The 17726-nt window shown below is 40.3% G+C and overlaps 1 protein-coding gene across 1 annotated transcript; it reads right to left on the bottom strand.

Annotated features, from left to right (window-relative positions):
* Nucleotides 1–15240: 15240 nt before the first annotated feature.
* On the bottom strand, nt 15241–16574 carry LOC131253909 (two-component response regulator-like APRR5). The gene is made up of 3 exons (XM_058255019.1): nt 16231–16574; nt 15783–15953; nt 15241–15638 (listed from the first exon to the last, which is right to left on the bottom strand). Exons 1-3 carry the CDS (start codon nt 16558–16560, stop codon nt 15456–15458), a joined length of 684 nt encoding a protein of 227 aa, XP_058111002.1. The 5' UTR covers nt 16561–16574; the 3' UTR covers nt 15241–15455.
* Nucleotides 16575–17726: the final 1152 nt, after the last annotated feature.

The raw sequence follows: 17726 nt of genomic DNA on the forward strand, positions 1-17726 counted from the left end.
AAAGTTTAGTGGACCACACCAACTACACTGCAAAATCGTCCATTCCTGATTGGTTTTTCGTCAGTAACTCAGTGGACATGGTAGATTTTATCAAAAACATCACTGTGGGGTCCATCAATCAATGGATATTCCGAAGCGGAAGCTCTATTTCGCGTCTGAGGCTGCGGAGAAAGCTTGTGGGCCACTGTCGTGACTTATCAGTCCATTCCGTACTAGTTTCTATGCATATATGTACGATAATCGACATCCTTAGCTAGACCTAGATTAGCCGTTCATAGTACACACCCAACTGACCGGGACCTCAAGACCTTGAAACCTATCTCATATGAACCGCCCCATCGCCGCGATCGTGGCGGTACCACCCGTGCGTCGGTATGATACTCCGTTAGTGAGATATGCCGTGAAGGATAATAAGTGTATCATGTGCGCATGGCACCATGTATTTCATTCCACACATGTGCACAACACATGTCATGCACACATGTACATGCCACACATGGGTGAGAGAATCTCTACCCATGTGTGTGATGTCACATACCCATACCTCTTCTCTCTCATGTGCATGAAAGTCAACCTTTCTCCATGCCATACACTATGCATGACATCACCACACCATGCCATCCCATGCTCCTTTAATCCACTATTAATTACAAAGCATGAATTAAGTACCATAATCCTAGCCTAAGATAATATTAATCACATTAGCTTAACTTAACCAAATTTTATCCATTTCTTTATAAATATCCTTCCATCCCTTAGCATTTCACCATTTTTTTTCATAAGAGAGAGAGAGAGAGAGAAAGAGAGAGAGAGGAGTGATCTTGGTGGGCCATCAACTCCATCAATCCCATACCTTTCATCAATCTCAACCATCAATTTCATCCCTTCCATACATCTCAACCATCCATCTAATTCATCAAGGTGAGTACACCCACCCTACTCACTCTTATTTTATTTTTGTTGTGTTTATGTAGGGTGGAAATGATATTAATGATGATGTGATTAATGGTGTGGATGGTGAAGATAGTATGATTGAAGGTGAAGATAATTGCAATAATGATGATGATGCTATTAATGGTGTGGATGCATAGGAGAAAACATATAATAAAAAAAAAAATCAATTTATTATAGAGCTCATGTGGGACCCATTGATAGTAGGACCCACCAAAATGTTTGCATGGCATCCAAGTCATCCAACCATTGGCCCATTGGGCTGGCCAAACTCACACACACCTACACGTATAAAAAAAAAAAAGAAAAAAAAAAGAAGAAGAAGTGGTGTGCCACTCATGCAGGCCCCACCCTGATGTATGTAATCAATCCAAGCCGTCCATTCCATTTTCCAGTTCATTTTAGGCGTTGAGCCAAACTTTGAGGGTAATCTGACTTTTGGGTGGGCCATACCATAGGAAATAGCAGTATCACCCTTGAAACCCACCTAGATTCTTTTATTCTCCAAAAACAGGCCGTATATTGGACTCTTTTGGTCGGTCTTAGACCGTGAAATCCAATGAATGGAGCAATGCGGGCCCCACCTACGAAGATCCGTAGAAAATAAGATTTAAAAAGAAAAAAAAAGAGAGGAGCAGCACTGACGCTGCTGCAGGGCGACCGCAGGCAGCGCCTGGGCTGACGCACGGACGGACGAGGCAGCCTCACGGCTCCAGCCGTGGGCCCCACTGTGATACGTTTCGAACATCCACTCCATGCATTGGATGGGTACCCACAGAACAGATGTCCACCCCAAATATCAGCCTTATATGGATCTCAGGTGGGCCACACCATCTAAATTCATGTGAACACACACAAAAACATATAAAATCACTTGGTGGGGCCTACCGGAGTTTTGGATGTTGCTGAAACTTGGTGTGGACGGTCAGAAAAGTGAGACTCATATAATGGGTGGGCTGGATTTCACTGATGAGGGTCCCACCTAGGAAATCCCTCGAAAAAGTAAATTTTTAAAAAAATAAAAGCAGCAGCAGCAGCGTCCGCCGCTGCCGCGTGGAGGACGAGCAGGGCCTCACGGTCCCAGCTGTGGGTCCCACCGTTATGCGTTCGAAAATCAACGCCGTGCATTGGGTGAGTCCCCTCAAACTAGGTGGCTGCCCCAAAACTCAGATGTATACGGAACTAAGGTGGGCCACACTATCTAAAGTCATGTGAAGACATGCCTAAACACATAAGAACACTTGGTGGGGCTTACCTGAAATTTGGATTAGGCTGAAACTTGGTCTGAACCCTCAACTAAGTGGGATAATGGGTGGGCTGGATTAATAAACCATGTTGCGGTGGGCCCCTGACCAGACCCTATCAACAGGCTATATGGGCAATAAACGGTTCAGTAGGCCCTACCCCAAGGTCCCTGTGAACTTATAAACAGTTGGATGGCAAATAAATAGCACGGTGGGCCCAGTCCCACCCAGGTCCAAGTGGCCTTATGCACAGATTGGATGAAAATAAACATTACAGTGGGCCTTGGTTGGGTGAGAAATGAATATTAATGTGAGCCCCAGATCTGAGTGACCTTATCAATGGGTTAGATGAGAAACAAACATTATGGTAAGCCCCACATGGGACCCACTTATGTATGTATTGTAAACCATACCCTCCATTAGAGACGGTGCCACTATGATGCATGTGTTTCATCCAACCGTCCAACCATTTTTTTTGGGGAATGATTTTTAGGTTTGGGATGAAAATAAGACAGATTTATTTATCAGGTGGACCATAGTGCACGGTGAGGATCGAACGGCTACCTTCGAAATCCTTGAGATCTTATGATTTGATTGGATGGGAAATAAATGTTATGGCGGGCCTTGGAAATTTTAGTAGTGGAAATCATTATCACCACTTATATTTGAGTGTGGCTCATTTGATATACATGTGGCCCATGTGGTGTGGCCCACTTATCATATTTATGGCCCATTGTTAAGGCCCACCTTGTTATGTAGTTGAGACCCGTGTGATGTGGCTCATTAGATGTATTTAGGGCCCACGGGTCGAGGCCCAATATGATGTATATAAGGCCCATTTCAATGTGTGATTTCGCTATGATAAATGTATTGTATATCCACACCATTTAGCCCGCTGGATGGTGGGACTTTCCCCCGATGTATGTATTTTATATCCGCACTGTCTGCTCGTCTTGATGGCACAGGGCCTGCTTGCTGCATGTGTTGGGCCCACCTACACTGTATAGGCCCACCATGCTATGTGTCCTCCATCCATACCGTCCACTTGTGCAGCCCGCCTAGATGTTCGTATTTTGTATCCACACCGTCCATAGTGTTGAGATAGTGCAAGACAATGTTTGATTGGCGCCGATTTAGATGGATATGTTTGGACAGTGCTGATCATCATATGTGGGCCATGAGTGGAGTAATACACATGTTATGCCTACAACTATTGAAATGATTTTTGGTGCGGCCCATATAATGAGGCCCACCTTGACAAGTATATACGAGACCCATGTATGAGGCCCATTTGATGTACTGGAGGCCCATGGGTCAAGGCCCAATAAGTCGTACATAAGGCCCATTGTAGTGTGATTCCACCATGGTATTTATGTTGATTTTATAGTGGACTATACCTTGGGAGCAATGATGGTTTGATGTCCACATTGTAAGGATGATGTTGGTTTAATGTCTGCATTGTCACTCTCTCCCTAGGGCCCATTAATAGGCCCATACCTGTAGCATATAGTCTGTCTAGGCCCATATTCGTTTTGATCAGAGCCCACCTCATATGTTCCACCCTGACCGTCCAGGTCATAGAGGACTAGCCTCGATGTATGTTTTATTCACACCGTCTGTGGAATGTGTGACCCACTAGATGTATACATTTTATGTCCTCACTAACCATCTAGTGGGGCCTATCTGCTGCGTGTGCAGGGCCTACCTATTGTGCATTGTACGACTCATTGATGCGGCCCACTTGTTGTATATGAGGCCCATTGGTACGGCCCAATGTATCGACCGCCATGATGTGTAGGTCCAAGTGCTTCATGTGTAAGGCTCACCTGTGATGACGAATTAAGACCACTTATTGGATATTTGGGCCCACCTTATAATTAACTCTATGTGGACCACTGCTTGGAGAGCAGTGTTGGTTGAATGTCCACATTTTTGGGTAATGATGGTTAAACGCCACATGGTGACCTTTCCTTAAGCCTAGTTAGACCCATTCTCATCGATACTTATTGTATAGGCCGATTTATTGAGGCCGATTCTGATTGTCAAGGCCGACTATCGAGCCCGGTTCCGAGTGTCAATCCGATTATTAAGGTCGATTTCGTTTGTCGAGACCTATTTGATGTATATGCAGCCCATGTTTAAGGCCTAATATGAATATGAGGTCTATGTAATAAGGCCCATTGAGATGTGTATTAGGCCCATGATGCATGACCTATTTGATGTATGCGAGACTCATGTGCAGGGCCCATATGTCATGTATTTGAGGCCCATGAGCAGGGCTTGCATACATGTGACCCTTGAGTGATGCTCATTGTGTTGTATATTAGGCGTTTATGTAAGGCTGTGGGCCCATTATATGTTTGGTTTTATGTGGGCCATACCTTGGGGGACAATGTTGGTTAAATGTCTACATTGTTGTGATTGATGGTCGATGCCGGTTATTGATACTGATTATGAGTATGTGACAACATAGCATCATTATACATGCCCATACGCATCATCTGCATGCTTGTTATGGGATGTGGTTGACCATTGCATATGTCGTTGGGCAGATTGTTATGAGACTCCCTGATAGGCGGAGGTTATCTCACATGAATGCACGGTATGCGCAGGATTGATGCATGATCGTATTGTATGACTCATGCATCTTGCATTATGTGCCCTAGTGACATCAGGCCGTAGCCTCCATGACATATCGTGGATGGCCGGATGGGACACCGGAAATATTTGGTTCTAGCATACGGCGCCATAGATGTCCTTGGGTGAAAATCCCTAAACCTCCGAGGCCGGAGACGCCCAACGTCGAGACCGAGTGGATACATGAGCGCCCGAGTGCCGAATACCGTGAGGCGCGTCTCCCACCGTGTCGTGGTCGGTTGGGAGGGGTGTGGCCTTACCCGCCGAGGGTAGGGGCATTACTAGGCCGAGTTTGACCAGCTCGTAAATGGGTCCGCTATCGACGTGCGGATAGGTATTGGCGACTATTGGCCGGGCGGATAGTGAGGTTTCTTACGCTCACTTGACCGTGCTGGGAGAGAGACAGTGTCATTTGGAGTGTACTAAACCCTGATGATCCCAGAGATAAACTGATCGATATGTGGACTTATTGAGCGGGAGTTGCATACTCATTCATTCATTCATTCACCATCCACTCGGCCGGTGGTGCGCAACTATTTGTTACGTGTACCTTCGCAATGGCCGGGATTTCGGTTGGGGCGCGCGACTAACCCGAGATCGGGAGTTTACCACATCGAGTCCGACTATCCGAATTAGGTATGGGACTAGTTTGGATAGAAGTCCTTTGTGATAGACCCCATAGTCTGCGATACTACGTACTACCATCCCGACTTCACTCCAGCATAGTCATTTCATTCGCATCACATGTTGCATTGCATTAGTAACATTTAGCATTTCGGGTTACGATGTTTCAGTATTTAGATACGGCTGATGGTATTCGTGAACTCATCGGGAACTGTATATTGCATTGCATCCTCGACATCTGATATTTAGCTCTTTATCACTCATTATTTACATGCTGATTTATATTGCGTACTCTAATATTGTATGACTCATGGACTTTTCAGTATTTTCGATATTGTATAATTATGGCATGACAATATGATGATGATGATGTGATTACGATGCATGTACTATGGTTATGGCTGTGGTATGATTTCCCTGTAGCATATTTATCTTGCCTGCATGTAGGATACACTGCACATACGTGTGTACTCACTAGGCTTTTTGTCTAAGCCTCCTATTTCCCATTTTTTTCAGGGCAGGAGTAGCTTGGAAGACTTAGCTTTCTCGATGCATTGTATCTATTTTTCGATTTGGCAATGTTAACGTCGTGTACCCTTGGAAAGCATGGTACTTGTAACCATCGGGATTTATAATGCAGAGTGTTGCTTGGTATTTTGATCATGGATCTTCATATTCAGGTATTATTATATGTATATACAAAAAAAAATTTAGTCAAAAATCTTCCTTGTGGTGCGCCGAACTCGGGACTTGGTGTATGGAAGTCGAGTGCGGATTCGTGGCATCACGAAAGCTGTCCGTCCTCGGGTTTAGGGCGTGACAACTGCTATCCAAAAGTCGGATCTGGACCGTTCATCAGACGCCCATGCTCCCTGAAAACAGCGCCTAGGTGGTGGAATTGCAGAGGACAGTTTTAATCGGATTTCGACCGCCGAAACTCATGATGGACGACGGAATAGAATATCCAGTGGGCCGCGTCAGAATCAATCCAAAACAGGCCCTCTCCGACCGAAATTTCTTCCAACATCCGATGGACGGCGTGGATTTCGTTGATAAATCCGATCATGGACCCCACCGTCAGCCAACGGAAGCTTCAGTGCGTTCGAAAGTTCTGTATACGCAGTCCGGGAAAATCGAGACTTTCGGGCCGTTTTGCAATCAGGGGGAGGATCGGATTCTCTATTTGGACCGTCCAAATTCTGTCCATGGTGGGTCTGATTAAAACCAAGACGATTGAACGTCTTGGATCAAGTTTTGTTGCAGAAAATTCCATTTCAAATGGAGGTCTTTTGCTCTGCTGCGTAACAGAGAGTCAGTCCTCTAAACTGACTCTTCTCCAGCCAGATATGGAAGGTGGAAGACTCTGTGGAAGGCCTAGTTTTCGCACACCAACCTCGCCCTACAAGAGGAGAAAAGCTTGGGCTGGCCAGGGGCATCTACGGCTGGGAGTTGGGCTGAAGCAGGGATATGGAGAGAGAGTAACAGTTAGTTTTTTTTTTTCTACTGGTTTCCTTATTTATTCTTTTAAGATGTATAGCCTATCCATGCTAGGCTAAACCTCTTAGCTAGGGCTAAGAGGTGAAGCTTGTAGCGAGATGGGAGAGATGTTGCTTGTGCTTTTAGATTAGATTGAAGAGATTTTTGATTTAATTTTATGGGAATATTTTTTAGTCTTTTATGGTCTGTTGTGACTGAAATTACAATGGGTTTGCAATGGCTTTGAGTATTTCCTTTCCCTTTTTATGTTTATGAAGTCAGGAAGCCCTATTGTTCATCATTGTCCCATGGGCATGGTAGGATGACAGTACCCTTCCTGATCTTCATACATTGTTGGTTGGTTGGTAATTAGTTTAATTCTGTTGTTTACTTTGTCTCCTGGGCATGGTTTGGTGATGGAATCCATTCTAATTCATATACCTTTCATCTCTTGAAAACTATATCAAAGGAAGTCTAATTGAAACTCCATGATTTTTGAAGCAGGCATAAGATCTCCCTGATCTCTACAAGTGGATCCTCTGAAACCCTAGTTTCCTTCCTCTGAATTCCTTAAAGTTTTAGATAATTATTCCACAAATATTTCTTAAATTCTATTTGGTTTAGATAATATCTTAGTCTGGTCCTAGTTCTACTTGGTTTCAGATAATGTACAGGTATCAGTCCCTGTGGATTCGACCTCCGTCTTACCGAGTTTATTACTACATCACAACCCTATACTTGGGGAGTGAACAATCTTTATACAAGAAATCATTTTTTTACATCCATCTGATGTATAATAAGATTATTTAATGTTATGATTGCTATAAGAACTTTAATTGACACAATTCTAGAGACTAGAGAATAAGTGTCGAAGAAGTCCATTCCTTTTTTTTTGTTTATATCATTTCGCTATAAGCTTAAATTTATATTTATTGATAGTTCCATTGAGTTTTAGTTTCTTTCTAAAAATCAATTTACACCCAAGTGATTTTAACTCACTTGCTAAATCCACTAGGTTCCAAGTATGATTTGTTATAATAGAATTTATCTCATTATCTATAGCCTCATTCCAAGAGGAGGCATCATGAGAAGACACAACCTCCTTATATGATACTAGATCACCTTCAGTGATATAGACATAGAAATCGGGTCTAAAATCCTTAATGAATTTGGGCATTTTATTGGCTCTAGAAAAGGCATCAAGTTTATCCATACTCAAGGATTGCGATGTTGGCACATCTTTGGGTCTTGCGTTCAGAGAATCACCCCCACAAATTTATAACTTCTAAGGAATTGTGTCTTCTATTTGTTGGATCGTCTGGAGTTAAATATCTATGATCCTTACTATTAAGTGCGTATCCAACAAATATACTGCCAACAATTCTATTTCCTAACTTCAGTCTTTTATGATAAACCAATCTAACATGGGATAGGCATCCTCAACTCCTAAAGTAGTTTAGGTTAGGTATTTTATCTTTCAATAGCTCGTATGGAGTTTTATTTGATTTACTAACTAGAATCCTATTTAGGGCAAATGCAACGGTTAGAATAACATCACCCCATTGATTGTGAGGTAGACCTAAAAAGCTAAGCATAACTAGATCTATCAGGGTCCTATTTTTTCTCTCAACAACTCCATTTTGTTGAGGGGTATAGGGTGTAGTGTACTGATGTATTAGCTCCTAGGATTCACAAAAAATCATTGAAGGCTTGTGAAGTGCACTCACCTCCCCTATCACTTCTAAGAATTTTGATCTTATGGCTAAGTTAATTTTCTATTTTAGCCTTATAAACTTCAAATATATTTAGGCCTTCACCTTTGAATCTAATAAGATATAAGTGACAAAAGCTACAATGGTCATCTATATAAGTAATAAAATACATTTTACCACCTCTAGTTTAGATTTCTTTTAGGTCACAAATACCTAAGTATACTAGGCCTAATAGTTCAGAATTCCTTTCGACCGATTGGAAAGGTTTCTGGCTATTTTAGTCTTATTATAGTGTACACATTTACCTAATGGACATATGTCACTTAGTTTAGGAATGAGTTTTAAAGAACTCATGCGTTTCATATATTTGGTATTAATATGACACAACCTGCAATGCCAAACATCCTCATTACAAATGCAAATGATGTAGGCAGCAGAAAAAGAAGTTTTATCACAATTAATAGAAAATTTGTTCATCTCATTTACTTTATAAGTTTTCCTCACAAAATTTTCATTCTTGAAAAAAATTATTAGTCTACTACAGGCACCCCATTTACACTAATTACACTTAATTTTGTACTAAATTGGGTGTACTCCAGTTTACACACTAAAACGGTGGGGTTGTCACCGTCTTTACATGAAGATGGCTGGGCCACAACCGTTTCAATATAAAAATGGTAGCCCCCAGCTGTTTACGACGGGTTCTGACTCCTGCCAATCTAGACTAGCCTTGTGTTGATAGGTCAATGTTACACAACACTCAACCAACACCCACAATGTACCTTTTGACACAATTCACGCAAACGCCCAAGGCTATGTTCGTCAATGACTATGCCATCATCCATGTCATCATCCATGCGATGACCCATGCCATCATCCATGCCCATCCATGACTCATGGGATGATATCGTTCACATAAACCTAACCTTGCATCCAAACCTATGTAAGCTCCAAACCCGCCCTCTCAAATGGCTATAAAAAGAGATGCTCGGCTTCAGAAAGAGGAGAGGAAAATTTTCAGAAGAAAGTGAGAGACTCCAGAGAGCGGAAACTCTAGAGATTTAGAGTCCAAAGATAATTATTCAGAGGATAAGCCCTAAGATTTCAAGAAACCCTCTAAAAGGAAAGTCTTCTTTTCTTCGATTTTCAAGTCTCATTTTCTCCACCCACTGCTTAAGTTTTTCTCATGCTTGGGTTTTCTTTCCACTTATTTACTCTCAGCTCTTATTTTATCTTGAAACTCAACACTTTCTGTTTCTTATTCCAAAATTTGATACGCATTTTCCATTTATCATTTTTCAGTATGAATATTCCAACCTCTCCCCCCCCCCCACTTTGAACACTTGAGAAAGTAGGCTCTGCTTTAACATCACATAAAGAATGTTTTATAGCCGTCTCTCTTGAGGATCTTCTGTATCCGAAAACGTGGCCTAAAGGTGTAATCGAAAACTTGTGTTATTTTCTTTTCCACTCTCAGAAAGTTTCATTTTTATTTTTATCGTTTCTATTTCATTTTTAGTTTATCTTTTGTATCTTAATATAGTATCGTATTGGAAGTTCTTTAAACCTCATTTGAAAGAGTATAGCCTGGCAAAGTAGAGAGCGTGTATGACACAGACAGTAAAATGGTGCTTAGCCTATTCCTTTTCTATAACTAAGGCCCTTACCCAGAATCAACGACGTAGATCTATCTAAGAGTCATTTGAGGTAGGAATTCTTTAGTTTTCTTGATCTCTAGGCGATTCCACGGATTCTAGCTAACCATGAATTTTTGAGCTTTCATTTTGGCTATTGGCGACTCTGATCAATACATGGACATGAGTGCGTTGCATGAGGTTCATGAATGGTATACATATAAATATTAACCTTCTGTTCTCAACTCTTCTACTAGGTTCGGATATGAAGTTCTTAGCTATGGATTTCACTAGATCTGGATAGACTTTAGATTTGGACCTTCATATGCTATCGCTTGTATCAACCAAATACCTAAAACTATTAACCTTCTCTTCTTAACCCTCCGCAAGGTTCGGGTATGGAGGTCTTAACTATGGGTTTCACTGCATTTGGATAAACTTCAGATCTAGGCCTTCATATGTTATTATCCGTGTCAATTGAGCATACAATATGCTAGGTTTATGAAAGACGTATGCTCTGTGACTTTCTGAATATCGGGATCCTATCACATCAGAAATCTGAATAAACTCTAGCTCTATACTTATCACCACACACACACACACACATTGTTCGACTCATGCAACCATCAAACGATCTAACATGAATGCCTAGTGGGCTATTTAGTGAAAAATCACCCATTAACATACACATCTACACTCAATTACAACCTTAATGCCAGCTTCATTTAGCAGGTGATGAGAAACAAGTTTTTTCTTAAGATTTGGGACATGCAAAACATCATTTAGAACCAGTTCTCGTCCAGACATAAACTTTAGAACCATCGTTCCTTTTCCAGCTACCTTTGCAATTATTGAACTAGAAAGATGAATAAATTGGTGATGCTTAGATTGTTCATATGATTTGAACCAATTTTGGTCAGACCCAATGTACCTTGTCATTCCTGTGTCGAGCCACCATCATTCATTTACTTTAACTACACAAGTCTCATTGCTCATTACCACCAGTTATTCCTCCTTGTCAGCTTTATCAGCTTCTACAACGTTAGTATGAGTCCTCCTTTTATGATTTTTTTTCAATTCTGTGCATAATGGCTTGGAATACCACACATAAAGCATCTTGATTTAGCCTTAAATTTCTTAAATTTATTTATTTATTATTATTATTATTTTATTTTTTTATTTTTCAGGTCATGGTTTGCCTTGGTTTTATGATTAGTTTGGGATGATATATTAAAGTTTTTTTTTTTTGTCTCAATATTATGAACCTTAGTGGGACTGTCTTCCTTGTGAACTTGCAGTCGTGCCTCTTCTTTAATATGATTGTCCACTATCAGCCTTTCCATTGTGAGTTCATCAATCTTTTGTCTAAGGTCTTTATGAAATTCCTTCCATGCAGGAGGTAGCTTGTCAATGATAGAGGCTACAAGATATTGCTTATCTACCTTAATATCTTCTTGTAATACTTCATTGAAGAGTAGTTGGATTTCTTCATTTTGAGTTACGACAGATTTTCCATCTACTATCATGTAGCGGTTAAAATGACTAATCACGTATTTTTTAGATCCAACTCTTCAGTGGGATATTTATTAGTTAAGGTTCTATCAGTTCTAGCATAATTGAGTCAAGTTCCTCTGAGTGTATAGAGTTGTTGTTCTTTTATTTTTATTTTTATTTTTTATTTTATTTTAAAATTTTTTTAATGAAGGAGAAACTCAATCTTTTTCTCATATCTTTTGAAATTAGATATTCAAAATAGATCTATAATCAAAGAAGACTAGGAGTGCCATTTGGAAGTTGCCATTTTACGGTTTCAACTAATAAACAATATAAATAGATTAAAGAACAACACAAGTAATGTTGGAATAAATGAGAAATTAAGCAAACTGATATGAAACAAAAATTTAGACAGCAGCGAATTAGTTCTGCAAGAATAATAAATAATTTGTACTACAAACAGATCTAATAGTTGTGCTCAATTTTGATGATATACAAAGTATATATAGATCCGATCACGGTACAGATTATTGGCTCTATATGCAACAAATGAATTATATTTAACAAAATCATTTATACTTGATTGTCTATGCAAATAAAAAATATCAGATGTAATAATATATTTAATTTAATAGGTTATATCAGATCGAACGACAAATCAGATCAGATCAGATATAAGGTTAATCAGATTAGAGATCAGTCCAGATAAATTAACAGGTCAAATTAAATGATAGATCAAACAAGAGATTATGTATGATCAAATCAGACCAAATCAACAAGCATGTATGGCTTTCAAATTAAATTAGCAAACAAATTCGAATTATAAATTAAATTAGCAAGCAGTTCCGAATTTAAACAGTTATGGAATTACAGCGGATTACAGAACAAAATAAAGGATGGAAAAGAATATTAACAATTAAGTGTAATTCAAGATAGAAAATTAATTAAAAATCAAAAGAAAGAAAATAGTTAAAACATGTGCACCAGATGTTTTCAGCAAAATAATAATAAAAAAGGAAAAGATTTAAAGAAAACTTGAATATTTTCAAGTTTCGATTCAAGGACAAAATCGAGTCTCTTGTAGTCCTTGATAAATTTGGTTGGGTTGAGTAAACTCCGGCTATTCGAATCAACTCAGTGAGTCGAGCCAAGTTTCTTTCCAAGTTTTTAACTACATTTCTGATGGTTCACACCTTATGCACAGCTTGCATACATGACACGTTGGTGAGAACAATGGTGCAGCATGGTATGCTTGCTGGGAGCTAGGTATGATCATTCCTCAAGCAATGATAAAGCTCTTTTACCAGAAGGAGTAAAGGGGTGCATCTATCAACCGGGTGGGTGCACTTGGAACCTTTTCAGCTTTTATGTAAGAGAGTGCACGTTTCGTTCCATACACACGTGTGTCTACTGTGTCAGTAAATACATGCATTGTTGTATTCATAATAATACCTGCATGCAAGCATTTCGGTACACGTGGTCCCATTGTGAGGCTCACCACCATTTAGTGGGATGCATTATTAGTGAATCTAGACCGCCCATTTTTTGATCCTATATGTCGGTTTAATAGACCATATATTTTCCTTGTTAACGTGGACCGCTGATCTTTTCCATGCATCTTCATTGTCAATTTGAAAGGTCACAGCGGCAGCTGTATTGACTAATTTGAGTTTTTTCTTTATTTTATTTATAAATATATAGAATAATATGGAATTTGTTTAAAAATAATATTAAAATGATGTTTTTGCTCTTCACTTTTTTTTTTTTGGTGGTATTTTTCAACATGAGAAATGCTTGATACTCTGGCATGGTTGGCCGTTCCATATGCACGCATACTGGCCACTGTCAATCCAGGCCATGAAAATTGTGGATGGATTGTCATCTAAAAATCATATTGAATGGATAGTCCTAACGCTTGATCTGGTGGCCATCAAAATTGGACAAGCATCAAGGAAATCAGTGACTAAAACATAAGAATTGTAGAATCAATCTGATTTTGGGTAATCTTAACCGATGATCTGATGGTCCCACGGTAGACAGACGTTGCACCAAGAATCTCCTCATGGGTCAATCCAAACCTTTTGACGGTGGCCTCCAAATAGGCGGTTATGGATGGAAATACAGGAACGGTCCACATCCAACTGGAACAAACGGCTAAAGATCCAGTGGCTAGGATATATCCATGTGGCAGAATTTTGGTTAGGGTCCTTTGACGGTGGGGCCCATCAGATGATCAGTGTAATAACTAAACCGTGGGCGTGGACCCGAGCGTACCATGCATAAATGGGGTTGAGAATCATGCAATTCCCTGTCCACCCATTCACTCGAAAAAGTGGGCCAACTCCAGTTTTGGACTGCACCTCTACATGGCGGGCCCCACATTGGATTTCCCATGACTTGTCCAATCATGAGGTCTTTTCCTGTTTTGACAGTTCCTTTTAGAGGGAATGTCAACCTATGTATGGCAGGGCCTCCGGAGGAATCCCAAGTGCATTCGCACGGGTCCACTTTCCAAGTAGCTCACCATTCTCACGTACCAGTGCAGGACACGTGTGTAAGATCCAAGATGCACATCAGGAGAGCCCCACCATTTAGATCTCCTTGGCAGAAAACAAGGGTGGTTCTGGTGGGTCCCATGTGTATATTGAATGTGAACCACTGCAATTGATTTTTCACCTTCCATTTCTTTCACACATATTTTCCACAGCTAGTAAGTCCAATAACCTGATTTTTGGGCCAAGTAATGAGCATAAGGGTCCCACCAGGTGAGTGGCTGAGGAATCGCATAATCCATTTCTTTCATACACATTTTCCATAGCTAATAAGTCCATCAGGGCCAAGTAATGTACATCGAAGGTCCCACTAGATAAGTGGCTTAGCTATCGCATAATCTTGACACGTGGCATGCATGGGATGATCTTACGAGTTAACCTTGGTAGTTGCACTGTGCTAGTAAATAATCTCAACGTGCAGTACTAAAGAGAGATTTTTTTTTTTTAAATTTTTTTTATAAATACTCCGGCAGAGGCTGTTGGATGATACGCAGGCACTTAGAAATTACTTAGAAATTGCGTACGTGGCATTAACTAATTCAATTTAAAATTTCAAATTTACGGTCCCTGGTTAGATGTACCATGAATCAAAAACTACAGTATCGACTTATCTAATGGTGTTTTTTTGGACAGTTAAAAATGAAAAAAAATATCTAATGGTCCTGGTTCAAAAAACAAGTGTCCACGAAAAAAAAAAAAAACCCTTAGGTTATTTAACCATTATGAATTTTCAGTGTAACTTAAAAAAAAAAGTAAGTTCCGCTTAATGTATATATGCCATATGTACAATTTCTGAGTGCCCAAGTATCAAGTCCCGTACTCTGCTCGACTATCGACCTCCTCTTAGTCTAAGGTAGACCAGATAGCCGACTCGAGTGAGTCCGAGTTGAGTACTCAGAGGAATGAAAAATGTTAAAAAAAAAAAAATCCAACCCAAAAGAATAATTGCAACTGTTAGGTAAGTGGCCCACCCAACAAGGCTAACTTCTATTTACATCATCATGAAATTCCAAACTTAGATACTAAATCCAACACTTTTGCTTTGGTAAAAAAGCAGCAAACAACCTAAGATCTTACAACAGCATACAATGCATTGTTAAGATCCTTTCTTCTAAGCTTTCTTTTTTTAGCTCAAGGAATAAGATTAGTGGAGAAAGCATCAAGGAAATTGATCCAAGCTTCATCATCCTCTTCGTCGTCGTCCCCACTGGGCTGACCCCACTGGCTCTGAGAACTCTCCCCTGTCTCTTCATTCCTCGCGAATCGCCCTCTAACACGTGGTCGGCTATCGGCCAAGGTCTTCCTACATGCATACTGATTGAAACAACACAAAACAACCATAAGCATTAGCTATTCTGATAAATCGCTCTCTCTCTCTCTCGCTCTCTCTCGCTCTCTCTCTCTTTCATTCTTTGATTTTGGGATTAATGCAAGTTATTATCAAAGCTATAACACTACCTTGATCTTCTTATGGAAGTTCCTTTGGTTTCTCTTGCTCCTGTATCTCTCAATCCTCTCTCTCCGCTCTTCGGGGCTGTAGCGGCCGACTTTTGTTACACTTTCATGGCTACAATTCTCATGTCCAAGAGGGCTCTCTGATCTTCGGTTATGTTGGAAATTGTTGACTAGCTATTGAAAAAAAAATAAATAAAAGAAAGAAGAAAACCAACCAAATAAAACTCGTTAGGTATTGTAAAGTACAGAACTGTCTCATTTTAAAGTATTTCAGTCCACTAAGTTGGAAATTCAAGAGATTTTAATTACAAAAAAAAAAAAAAAAAACCAACTAAATAAAATATTTAGGTGATTGTAAAACCAATGGTCTCATTCTAAGTATATTAGTCCACTAAGTAGGAAAATTCGAATGATTCCAGGTTGGTGGACGTGAATTAAAGATTATCAGTACCTGTAAGTCACCAGTACTAAAGACCCGCCTCATCGATTCATCGCAAGACGAAAATGGGGGATGGAATACATCTTTTCGGAGCGCGTGGCTGCTTACGCTCCGTTGAATTGCAGCGGGCCGTTGAAGGTAGCTCGGGAGGGAAGATGGGGACATGTAGTTGTTGTATCCACTTGCATCAGATTTGAGAGTCATGAGGGCCTCACGGATGGAATCGAATGCATTGGTTGTGAATTGGTCAGGAGGTGGAGGTGGGAGGATGGTGATCGTTGGAGTAGCGACCAAATCCAACGGGTGGCCGAGGAGGAGATCAGGGGTCGAGTAATCATACATGGCTAAAGGTGTGAGTGTGGAAGGAGATAGTGATAAAATTGAGTTGGGGTGGACGTTTTATGGGCGGGGAATAAAAGATGGATGATGACGTGGACAATGACGTCTTGGTATTGGGGGGGTGACTTTCTCGTTGAGATGAGTTTGACTCTTTGGTGCATAGACGTTCTCTTTCACACGTGGTAACTTGGAACATGTGTGATAGCTACTATCTGTTTAGTTGGTGGGTCGAGGTGAAATTCCAAACTAAAAGTTGGGCTAGTGACTCAACTCAGAACTCAGTAGCGTCAACTCGACTGATGACATGATTTCCAGCCGAGTCAACCTGAAAGATAGATTGAATCGGTCAAGACACTCAATCGAGTTTTTGGACTTGGAATTTATGGTCCATGAATCCACATGTTAATAAACAACGGTGGAGATTGAATGAACATGTTGATTATGGAATAGGGATTGTGATAATCATACCCATAATCACGCATGTTAGACGTATTCTAAAAAATATAAGAAAAAGAAAAGATCTTAATTTGTCTTGTTTTTAAGTTCATTTCTTTAGTCCGTATGAAAATCATTTATAAAATACTCATTTATTAAAAGCACCGGGAGACATCTGCATTGGTTCTTCACACTAGTGGACAAACCATCTCAAAGATTATGGTATTGTATAACAACTTATGTACGTAAACCCAGTAAACCCGGAGGAATTACTCGGCTTGCATGAAATGGTCGGAGGACTTCTTCGAACATGAGTCAATATGGCTATGGCATATGTGCATGATTTTCAAGCCATTCATCACGTGGGTCCCACCATTAATGTATTTGGGCTAAAAATGAGGGCGGTCAATTCATTTGGGCCACAATTAATATATTATCAAAATGGAGGATTAGGTCGCTTTTAGAAAAAAAAAAGAAAAGTAACCTAACTGTCTATTCAGGCACAAGTGGGGCCCACCTGAGTAGCGTACTGGCATTAATATTTGTGCCATAACATACCATGATATGACTGCCTAGTGAATGATATCCATGACAGATGTAACTCAAAGCCAACCGTCCATCTCATGCTATTCAACTACACCATGGGAGAACGCCAAGTGCACTCACTACAATTTAGATGGAACCGCACACGCCCTCCAGATCAGGGCCGTTCATAAATGTATAGCGCTTGCGAG

The sequence above is a fragment of the Magnolia sinica genome, chromosome 8, assembly GCF_029962835.1.
Source record: "Magnolia sinica isolate HGM2019 chromosome 8, MsV1, whole genome shotgun sequence".
Classification (NCBI taxonomy): domain Eukaryota; kingdom Viridiplantae; phylum Streptophyta; class Magnoliopsida; order Magnoliales; family Magnoliaceae; genus Magnolia; species Magnolia sinica.

Excerpts from the sequence above, each read along its gene's own strand:
- LOC131253909 (XM_058255019.1), bottom strand. The coding sequence starts at position 16,560 with ATGTATGATTACTCGACCCCTGATCTCCTCCTCGGCCACCCGTTGGAT. Across the intron at positions 15,954-16,230 it reads TTAGTACTGGTGACTTACAG|CTAGTCAACAATTTCCAACA; the intron begins GTACTGATAATC and ends TTTTTTCAATAG. Across the intron at positions 15,639-15,782 it reads ACTTCCATAAGAAGATCAAG|TATGCATGTAGGAAGACCTT; the intron begins GTAGTGTTATAG and ends TGTTTCAATCAG.